Source organism: Nestor notabilis, unplaced genomic scaffold (genome assembly GCF_000696875.1).
Source record: "Nestor notabilis isolate BGI_N333 unplaced genomic scaffold, ASM69687v1 scaffold4000, whole genome shotgun sequence".
Taxonomy (NCBI): Eukaryota; Metazoa; Chordata; class Aves; order Psittaciformes; family Psittacidae; genus Nestor; species Nestor notabilis.
Genome location: NW_009910493.1, coordinates 120,323 through 130,950, shown reverse-complemented (window position 1 = coordinate 130,950; position 10,628 = coordinate 120,323). Strand labels below are relative to the sequence as shown.

Below are 10,628 nucleotides of genomic sequence, written 5' to 3'. Positions count from 1 at the left end.
ATAGTGCTCATGAATCAGTTATGACTATTGCATGGCTGTGAGAGCTCTGAGTAACAAAAGGCAGTTGTTGATTGTAAGAGAAGATTGCTACGGGAAGGAGAGCGAGTGGTATTTCGTGCCTTGCAATGGGCAGCTGCCCATGCGATGAAGCAGCCCGGGTTTAACTGAAGGGGAGCTTTGTTGAGGAAAGGAAAATCCTTGCCTGGAATAATTGCCTCTGAGCCAGGGAGAATTGGCTACTCCAGAGTGGGAACAGGACCTCAGCCACCTCTGGCACAAACAGCGGGGCTGTTGCAAATCTGATTTGAGTCACTAACAATAAGTTATTGAAAAGGCAAGCAGTCCTAGCATTCTCTGTCTTTCCTTGAGCTCCCAATTTATGCTTCAGCTTCACCTGCTGAAGCTAACCTGTAACAACATAAATGTATATATGGAAACAAGAAGCATAAAAATCTGTAGAAGAGATGGCAGAAGGCCAAGCAGAAGGGCCTTTGGAAAAGAAAGGAAGTTTCTAAAAATCCAGATATTTTAGGTGAAAGGAAAATATAATCTGAACTGTAATTGTTGGCTTTATTTTGTGATACAAAGCTACGAAATGCTCTCTTCCCCCACAGAGCTCATAAAACTGTGCTCTGTGTGCCAGATGGATTATTTTGTTTTTCATTAAATAAAGAAACTTGTAAACAGTGCTCTGTACCATAGAGATGATAATCTCTACTGTCCCACTCCTCTTCCTTAAACACAGGAGCACGCACTTTGCAGGTTGGGCTCAGGCAGTTGCAGAACCCCGGGGTGAAGCCACAGCCTGGTGGTCACTGCAGCTTGGGAGCCAGGCAAGACACGCTCATCACATCCAAGAGCATTTACTGTGTGTGTTCAGTTGTGTTTTTATCAAGTCCTATTTCTGAAATCAAATAAAAAGCTCGGTTGGGCAGTGTTTGAATGCCACTCTCTGTGCAACAGCAGCCATTCGCTGTGGAGCTGGTGCTGCTGCAGGTACGGGAGGGCAAAAAGAGGAGGCTGAATAATGAACAGTTTTTATGTGGAAGACAGCAAGCAGTGTTTTATGAAGGTCACCAGGAATAACTGCTCGTTTTGCCAGTTAAGTCAGTATATTCAGGTATTCTGCCATCTTTGCAGCTTTCAAATACGTTGTAAGGTGTAATGTGTTAAAAGTGATCCTTGTAACTCGAGCCACAGTTCTTGACAGTGCTCTTGCAACATACTCCCTTGCTCCACTGTTACCCTGCCTAATCTGTCTAATCTGTTTGCCTACTGTCTTGTGTAATAGGAATGCAACTTTTTTGTGTGTGTATAACTCTTTTGTCCATAAGTTTATTGAACATTTTACAAAAGGAGGTACTGTTATCTTTCTTTATGCTTCCATTATACTGTAGATTTCAGCCATAGCTGTGGTGCAGCAGCTTCTCTCATGATATACTCAGGTCCTGGTCAGTTAGTACCACATTCAGGCTGAAGGATACTGCTCTGCTGCAAGTCCCACTTACTAATGATCTTGTGTGTATTGCCAGGGGTCTTTAACTAGATGTGGTGAGTGATAAAGTGTGAACTGATATAAAGTATGTTGGCTTCTGCTCCATCCACTGGACCCATTACTCATGTCCCATTACAGAAAACCTCTCTGAAATTAGGGACAAATTGCATTCCAAAGGCAGAGAATAGCTCAATTACAAGATGTACCCAGTTATTAAATAATGAATTATACTTTATTTAGGTTAACACAGGGTTAGTATTAGATACTTTTATTTTCATGTCTTATTATAACTGATTTCACTAAAATGTATTTTTCCTTAATCAAGTGTACATCTAACAAAAATAATGGGGCAAAATGTTCTTATATTGTTACTTCCTTTTTTTTCCAGATATTTTTAAAATATTTTCATTGCTTTATCCATATATTAGTAAAAATACATTTGAATTGTTATCACAAGATCTGCACACCTTTAACTTTTTTCTTAAGTACTGAAGAAACATAATACTGATAAATATTTGTGTCACCAAATTTAATGCAGAGATACTTGCTTGATGTAATCCTATCACTTTCATTGAGCTATATGATATTCTTTAACATGCCTTGATAATAAAGTAATCCCTTCTGGATCACCATTTTATTCTTCCTGTCTATGCAGTAACAAGCGACTTGTGGCCTTAGTGCCAAATGACACTTCATTCAACACCAGACGAGCCTACACCAGCGAAGATGAAGCCTGGAAGTCGTATTTGGAGAATCCCCTAACAGCAGCCACCAAGGCTATGATGAGCATAAATGGTGATGAGGACAGTGCTGCTGCTCTTGGCCTATTGTATGACTATTATAAAGTAGGTAACTCCATTGTTACTCCTCCCTGCTGCACAACCAGGGAACTTCTCTAAGAGGCATCAAAAGAGCCTCTTTTTAAAAGCAGAAGTCACTGCATCTTGTTTTTTTCTCTGATACTTACATCAAGCACCCTTTCTGTTTTAGGGAGCCTGTCTGAGGCTGTTACGTGTTTAGTTCTGGAGAGAAAAAACAAAATCAGAAGTCCATATTAAATTTGTAACCATGATTTCTTTTTGAGCATAACATTTTTCCTCTTCCCTTCTAAAAGGATTGGATGAATTAGCCCCCTTTTTATTTGAGCTTGGATACATGCAGTATTCTTTAAAAAGTGGAAAAGGGGAGGCCTTGTCCATCTGTAGGTTTGTCAGCTTTTCTGGTTCATTCCACACATGTTTTAGTTTGGTCTTTAACTGCAGTATCTCTCATCTGACAGTTTCCCATGTTATTTTTATTTGTATAATGATTGCAGTAGGCTGTGTACAAACATACAGTGAGGTCTAGCCCTTGTGCTAGAACTTTGCAGTCTAAATAGAAAGGTAGAGGACAGAAATAGAGCTGGACACAATCCAAGTCATTTTACAGGGGGAAGCACTGACACACAGTTTCAGTTTATACCAGCTTCTAAGCCCAGGGCTTCACCTACCATTTTGATACCACCTTTCCTTTTTGTGTATTTCATAGTGTTTAAGTAGAGCTATGTTTGAGATTTCTGCTGAAATCAGAGGAAAATACTACAGAGAGGATCTCTGTGTAATGCAGAAATCTCTCTCTGAAACCTAGGCTGACCCCTTTGTACTCTGCAAGTGGAATCAGTGTTGCCTACCAAACACTAAAGTATGAAATTGTTGAACTGTCTCAGTATTCCTGAAGCCACCTATGCCTGCACTGGGGACACAATCTTCTGTGAAAGCCAGCAGAACAATGCCAGCTCCCCTCATAATTCAGGAAGAAGCAGCAGGAGTGCAAATTTAAAAATAAAAGCCTTTTCTTTCAGTATTTATTAGTATAAATACTTCTAGTCTCTGCTGCGATCATTAAATGTGTAGTCAGGAGAAGAGGGTGTAGGCAAGATGCCATATACCAGCCCTATAGTTAAATATTGCTTTAATTTCTTTACTGATTATATTTCTAGGGATGTTTCTTGCTTTTGTGTGTTGTCGGTAGAGAAAAACTTTTCCCAGTGAGAAAGAAGAAAGTTTTTGTTTTTTTTCCTCTGCTTGACGGAGTTGCCACAGTGCCAGAGTCTGTGAAGTTAATGTGGATTTGTAATATTCAGGATGTGTATGAGCATCTGGAGTGTTGGCTTCTGTCTTAGTAATGCCTTTGTATTTAGCAGTTCATTAATCTGCTGGATTTAAAAAAAAAACAGAGAACAGCCCTTTTCGTTCTCGAAACTATGTTCTAAAAAGACATGACTGTTCCTTGTTCCAGGCAGTTGCAAAAGACTTGGGGTTCAGATAGAATGAGCTGTGTTAATCTCAAAGCCATTTCCAGCATTCAATATAACTATTTCTGTCTTAAACTGGGAGAAAAGGTTAACTTGTGTTGATACTCTCAAACAGGAACTTTAAACCTAATTTAAACCTCTGTGCTGTAATGTGAAAATGTAGAGGAGAACTTCCAGTACACCAGATTCTCTTGAATTGCCCTTATTTATCATCTGGCTCATTTGTTCTGGCATGCTGGGTAATTTTTTTGAAGTACTTATTCCAGTCAGTAGGAATTATTTGAATGTAACTGTTTGGGTTTTTTACATTTTTTTAATTTTATTTTTTTTTTTAATTATTTTTCCTACTTCTTTTTCTTGTAGTAATAGTTCCCTAAACACAGACCCTCCTTCAGGGACAAATATATGATCTTAACAAGGGAACCAACATGTGCAAAATGTGGCTTGGATCTCACTTCTGAAATATATGAAAGAGTTTTTTTAACCAGCAGGATGCTTAATAGGGAGAGAGGATGTCCCAAAAGAAGGAAAGGCTCTGACTAACACTCTGACTCTGCTGCTGTCCTGCAGACACAGCTGCTATTAACCTTGGCTACTGTAGTGCACTGAAGTTTTCCTCTAAATTCAGGTATTTTCCTGATATTTCCTAGTAGTATTTAAAGATAAAAAGCACAACTTTAGCTCATTCTTAGATCTATTCTTGCCCTTTAATCTGGGCTTAACTGCTGTGACAGAGTTGATACATGTTCTTTGTAAAAGATAGAAGTTTTAGCTCCCAGATTGCTGGTTCAGCAAGAAAACAATATGGTCATGGCAGCAGCTTTGCCCTAGGTGATTTCATATCTATGCTGGTGTCAGGAAACTGGTATGTGGGAAGACAAATCTTTTAAGTTGCTTGGTGTCAATTTTGAGGGGCCAGATTTTACTGGGTTTTTAATACTCGTGACTGTTGATGTACTCAGCAAAGCAGAATTAAGTGTTCTCTGATGACATGTCAACATGCCCTGACCTGTCTGCATGCTGGGAAAGCGAAGGATTCACAAACTTCCCCTGGGTACAAGTCCTGCACCCTCCAGACTGCTCTATAACAGGAGGACTTTGCTGGTGCTTGTGGTTTAGTCGAAAACCCTTGTTCCTCTGAGCTAAAAGGGTCTCCATGCAGAGCGCATCAAAGCATCACGTATTCCTTCTCATCTTTTACTATTCATTGAAAAGTGTGTGTGTGTGTGTGTGTGTGTTGGGGAATATAATATTTGATTTTGAGATAGCCTGGCCTAGCTTGATACTGCAAAGATAAGGTCATAGAGAAGAGCGCTTTGGTCCAGACTGGTGTGTCTAGAAGAACTAGAAAAGAAAACAATACCTACACTTTTTTCCCTTTGGAATTTTTCTTTCTGTTCACAATTAGCCTCCCAAAGGAAAACAGCTCCTAGCACCTGTGAACTAGACAACACTGATGTGGTTACATTCTTCTAGTTGTTGCAGTAGAGCAGTCTGAAGCTGCAAATACCTGACAGTTGTGTTTACCTGACCCCATGCCTGGTGTTGTTCTCAGGTTCCCAGAGATAAAAGGCTGTTGTCTGTTAACAAAGTGAGTGATAATCAAGAAGACCAAGATAAAAGGTACAGTATTATTCAAAATCATACACCCAGCTACTAACAGTGTTGATCAGTTATGAACTAAAGGAGCTATGATAACCTGAGGGGTTTGGGTTTCTTTCAGAAGAGAAAAGAATGAAGACTGTTTCGGGAAGCAAACTTTCCTCCTTTTTACTTTTAATTTATTAGAAAACTCGAAAATTATTATTAAACATGCAATTTGTGAAGTAGCAGAAAGTTTCATGATTTGTTTGTATTTTGTTTTGCTGCTGCTGAGATTAGTAAAATCAGATTATACTGACAGTTGGCTATTGGCTGCTTTTCTTTCAATTTTCTTCTAGAGCAAAAAGTGCATAGTTTGGCCTCAGTAACCTGATTTATACAGTTTTATTTAACGTAACTTAGGGTCTGCCCAGAAGCAAATAAACTTACTCTTTAAAATCATTTGCTCAAAATGATTTTCTTATTCCTCTCAGATTTCAGCCTTTTTAGCTCAGGCTAAAAGTGACTTGAAGAGTCAGAGGAAGATGACTCCTGCCTTTATTAAGACTTGTGGACAAGAGAGAGTGTATATTTGTGTAGAAAGAATGAAGTTTTTATATATACGAAGGTATCTTCATTTAAAATAATGGTGGAGAGAAGTTACATAAGATAGCTAATTTGGGACAATCTTAGATAGACTCCACTGGCTGTGTGAGGTGGAAGTCTAAATAGCTAGTAGTATAAATTCACAGTTTCAAAACAGAAGATGAAACTCTTTTGGAGGGACAGTTTTTCTTCTGTAAACACCAGAGAAATTCCTAAATTGAGTATGATTGACAAAACTGGCCTTCACTGGAAAGCCAAGAGAGAACTGTAATGTCAGAATGTATTTCCTGGGTTGAAAAAAAAGCAGTGTGTTACACCTACTAAAAGTTTTATGAGTTAACAATTTTATGTCAGCGCAACTACTATCAGCAATCAGATTGCTTTCAACACCACCCATGGGTAGATGGGGGAATGCAGCTGGATGTTACCTTGCAGCCGTTGTAGTTACTGATCTACTCTGATACAATGGGATTCCTGGGCTTGCTCTTACAGAAGAGCGTTGGTACCAGAGTTACACAAACAGCAGTGGCCTGTCAACAGCCCGAAAGCGCATGCATCCGCATACAAATTTTGCTGTTGATATTCTGCCTATTTCACATGCAAATTACCTACTGTGGGTAATCCATACCTCACCTTACTCTTTATGCTTATTTTATGCCCAGAGGCTGTTTAACTGGTGGTTTGATTTTGCATCCAGATTATAAGTCAAGGCAGAAGCAACGCTGGATATCCAGAATTTATTGTAACAGGTCATACTGATTATAGGTCAAATCAAATGCATTATCTTTCTTTAGCTGTTAAAGAGCTCTGGATCTCTCTGCTTGCCTCACAATGTCTTTTGCCTAGTATTTGTTAGTGTTCTACTTCTTACGGCAGTGGCTTGTCAGAATTGAAAGATCTCCTTCCCTGCCATCTAAAAACATTAAGCTATTTAAGGAGGAGGTTGCTCTTATCAGAACTCTTCATAACATTTTTTGGTTTTGTCTCACAGAAATTGTCTTAACACCACAGAAGCTCAGAGTAATTTAAGTGGGGGAGAGAATCGTGTGCAAGTCCTGAAGACGGTGCCGGTTAACCTTTCTTTGAACCAAGATCCTTTGGAGTCATCCAAAAGGGAATACAACACAAACGTGTCTGGGAGTTCAACACCCATCACTGGGACTGGAGTGACTGTGGTTAAAGCAGAGGAGTTCACCCCTGTTTTCATGACCCCACAAGCACACTATGCAAGAGGAGAAAATGAGGAGCACCGAGGTGTAATCTTTGAACCATATGAAGTGTCCAACATTGCTCCACACACAAATTATCTCAAAGATGACCAGCGCAGTACTCCTGATAGTACGTACAGTGACACCTTCAAAGATGGAGGAACAGAAGTAAGTTTTTCACCTCAAATTAGCATCCAAGAACTCAATAAAAAGCTGTAAACAAGATAAGGTGATTTGAGCTGTCCACAAGAGCCATTAGAACAACAGAGATGCTTGTTTCAACAAATTCAGCTCCTGTGTCATATTCCTGTCAGTCTGTGCTCTGATTGTCAGGGAGCATCATGAGGCATTTCAGAAGTCAGTTTTAAACTTATTTATTGGAAACTCCGCGAATAATAGATACTGATCTTTTGTCTTCTGGGGTATTGTCCCAGGTAGAGGATAGTTGCCATTCTGAAAGATGATTTGTTTTCTGTTAATAAGATCTGCCTTCAAAGCTATTCATAACAGTAAGAAATAGCAGCCACTTTGTGACTGGGAAGTTCTTAATGTTCTTCTGAAAGTGGAAATGAGTTTCTGCTGCTAGATAAACCCAAGTAATTTAATCAGAAGCTGTCTGTTGCACTAAGCTTTAACTCTGCAACATGGGTAGGTGAGAAAAAGTAGTAGAATTAGGTGACTAGAGGGGAATGGAGAAATTAACAGTCAGGGAAAGCCTTCTGTGGGTGTATATGTAGGGGAATGAGAAGAGAGATAAGGGGCAACCTTGTAACTATTCTACAGTTATGCTGAGGCAGACTAGTTACACAGTCAGCTTTAATATGGTGAGTACGTTCTGTTTGCTTTTCCCTGCTGCAGAATAATGCAAACAAGCCAGAAATGTAGAAAGGTAAAAATAATTTAAAGCGGACAGTACCTCTGCAAATAATGAGAGCTATTAGGGGGTAAAGATATCCTTGGAGTTTTCTCCTCTAACTCTTAGGAAAGTGAAAATGTCACAAAAGTACAAGGCAAACTACATTAGGGCTGAGTTAGTCTGACTGAATATATAAGGCATTTACTGTTTCTGTGTGTATTATAAGTAAATTGTCTCTATGCAAGCATAATGGATCAGGAGGTGAAATCCATTTTAAGATATAGAATACACAGAATCATAGAATCATAGGATGGTTTGGGTTGGAAAGGACCTTAAGATCATCTAGTTCCAACCCCCCTGCCATGAGCAGGGACACCTCGCACTAAACCCTGTCGCCCGAGGCACTGTCCAACCTGGCCTTGAACACCACCATGGTTGGAGCATTCACAACTTCCTTGGGCAACCCATTCCAGTGCCTCACCACCCTCACTGTGAAGAACTTCTTCCTTATATCCAATCTAAACTTCCCCTCTTTAAGTTTAAACCCGTTACTCCTTGTCGTACCACTACAGTCCCTAATGAAGAGTCCCTCCCCAGCATCCTTAACAGGCCCCCTTCAGATACTGGAAGGCTGCTCTGAGGTCTCCACGCAGTCTTCTCTTCTCCAGGCTGAACAACCCCAACTTTGTCAGCCTGTCTTCATACGGGAGGTGCTCCAGCCCTCTTATAGTCCTTGTGGCCCTCCTCTGGACTTGCTCCAACAGCTCCATGTCCTTTTTATGTTGAGGACACAAGAACTGTACACAATACTCCCAAGTGAGGTCATCTAGGTCAACTACATGAATAATTAATGGGGAAATCTAGCCTGCCATTGAGAAATCAGTAAGATCAAACCTTGGATTAGAAACACTGTTCTGAATTTCCAAATCACATAATTTCAGCTATTTTTTTATTGTTACTGGTAAATGGCTTTTTATGTGACTCTGGTGTTACCATACCTGTGGCTTTCCCCTGGGGTGCTGTAGCTGAGTGATTCCATTATGTTGTTTGTTTTGGGACACGCTGCAAAGTGCTATCAAATATGCAAAGTTGTTTAACTTGGAGTTAAAAAGGGAATTTAGATCCATACGTTGGCCTTGCATCCCAAACTCCACTTAGCCCTTGAGTGCTGTGACTGCTTTTCCAGCCCTGTGCCATTGTGCAGGGACAGCTGTATGAAGGTGCAGGGAAAGTGTAAGGCAAAATGTTAAAACGTACCAAAAGTGAAATTTGTACTAAGTTAGTGTTTAAAGTAGGAATAGAATTGTTTTTACTAGTTTTCCTATTCGCTTGGTGAGATTGGCTGCAGTACATTTGCTCTGATACTTGTTCAGTGTTTAAACATATTATGAATATGTATTTAGAAATAGTTTCAAAATTTTTATTGGGTGACTTAGTTCTGTTATACTGAAGAGTGCTGAGTTTCGGTCAATCGCTTGCTAGATTCTTCAGATACAATTTTAACAATTATATAAATATACCTTTCACATTTTTCATATTCATATTTAGCTGTGATTAACTTACTAGTTCTTTATAGTATAGACAAAATTTTCAAGGATAGGTAAGTAAATTGAATGTTTTTGACAATGTCAACCTCTAGCCTTCATATAAAATGCGATGACTAGCATATTAATATGGGACCATCTTTATTGTAATACCCCTCAGATGTGAGATTTCTTAGAGTATTTAGTTTATCTATTCGGCTGCTCATGGATCCCTGACTTCTGATCTTATGGAAATCTTCCTAATCAGTACATAATACCTTTGCACTCAATGAGTATCTGACTGGATATTTGTTGTGGCACAGTTGTGCATAAGGTAAAAACTGTTTTCAAAATTGCCTGACTTGACAATTCTGGAAACAAAACAGCTTTTAATTGCTAACCTGGTGATCACAAAATAAGTTATGGAGATTAAATGTAATGATCCATCAGTGAATCAGACACATCAGCAAAAACATGTTTTGGCCAACAGGCAAACCAAAAAGAAGCAGCAGCAATGCTTACATAATAGAATATGAACGGACTCATTTGCTCAGGAAGACAGAGTACAAATTCTTGCTTAGTCTGTGCAAAAATATGTGGGGTGGTATTTTTTTTTTTTTTTTTTCAGAATTCTACCTTAATGTAATTTTTTTTGATGTGTTCTAGTTTTGTAAAGAGTGACTGTAGGTCTCCTTTCATCTGTAAAGCCTGCATTTCGCTCACATAGAATCTTAAAGAATCACAGAATGGTTTGGGTTTAAAGGGACCTTAAACATCTTCTAGTTCTAATGCCCCTGCCATGGGCAGGGATACCTTCCTCTAGACTAGGTTGCTCAAAGCCCTGTCCAATCTGGTCTTGAAGGTAAAATACTTTATTGTTATATTAAAGGTAAAATCCTTTCCTAGCCTGTGTTACCACTCCTATTCAAAAAAGACAGCATAGCAATATGAATTTTTGTAAGCATTTCGTTGTAGGTCTTAGTGACAGCTGACCACACACATGTTTTTAAATAAAGCAAAATAAAACAAAAAATTAAGTCTCTAGGAAAACTGATTTCATTTGAAA

General features: G+C 39.1%; 1 protein-coding gene across 1 annotated transcript in view; it reads left to right on the top strand.

The window, feature by feature from the left end:
• Positions 1 to 2,150: 2,150 nt before the first annotated feature.
• The window catches only part of GRHL2 (grainyhead-like 2 (Drosophila)), a gene marked incomplete at its 5' end in the record, with an annotated part of 51,865 nt that continues 43,387 nt past the window's right edge, over positions 2,151 to 10,628 (top strand). The window contains 3 exons of the mRNA XM_010010261.1: positions 2,151 to 2,340; positions 5,344 to 5,411; positions 6,967 to 7,351. Coding sequence (XP_010008563.1) covers positions 2,151 to 2,340; positions 5,344 to 5,411; positions 6,967 to 7,351 — 643 coding nt within the window. The remainder of the gene's footprint in view (positions 2,341 to 5,343; positions 5,412 to 6,966; positions 7,352 to 10,628) is intronic.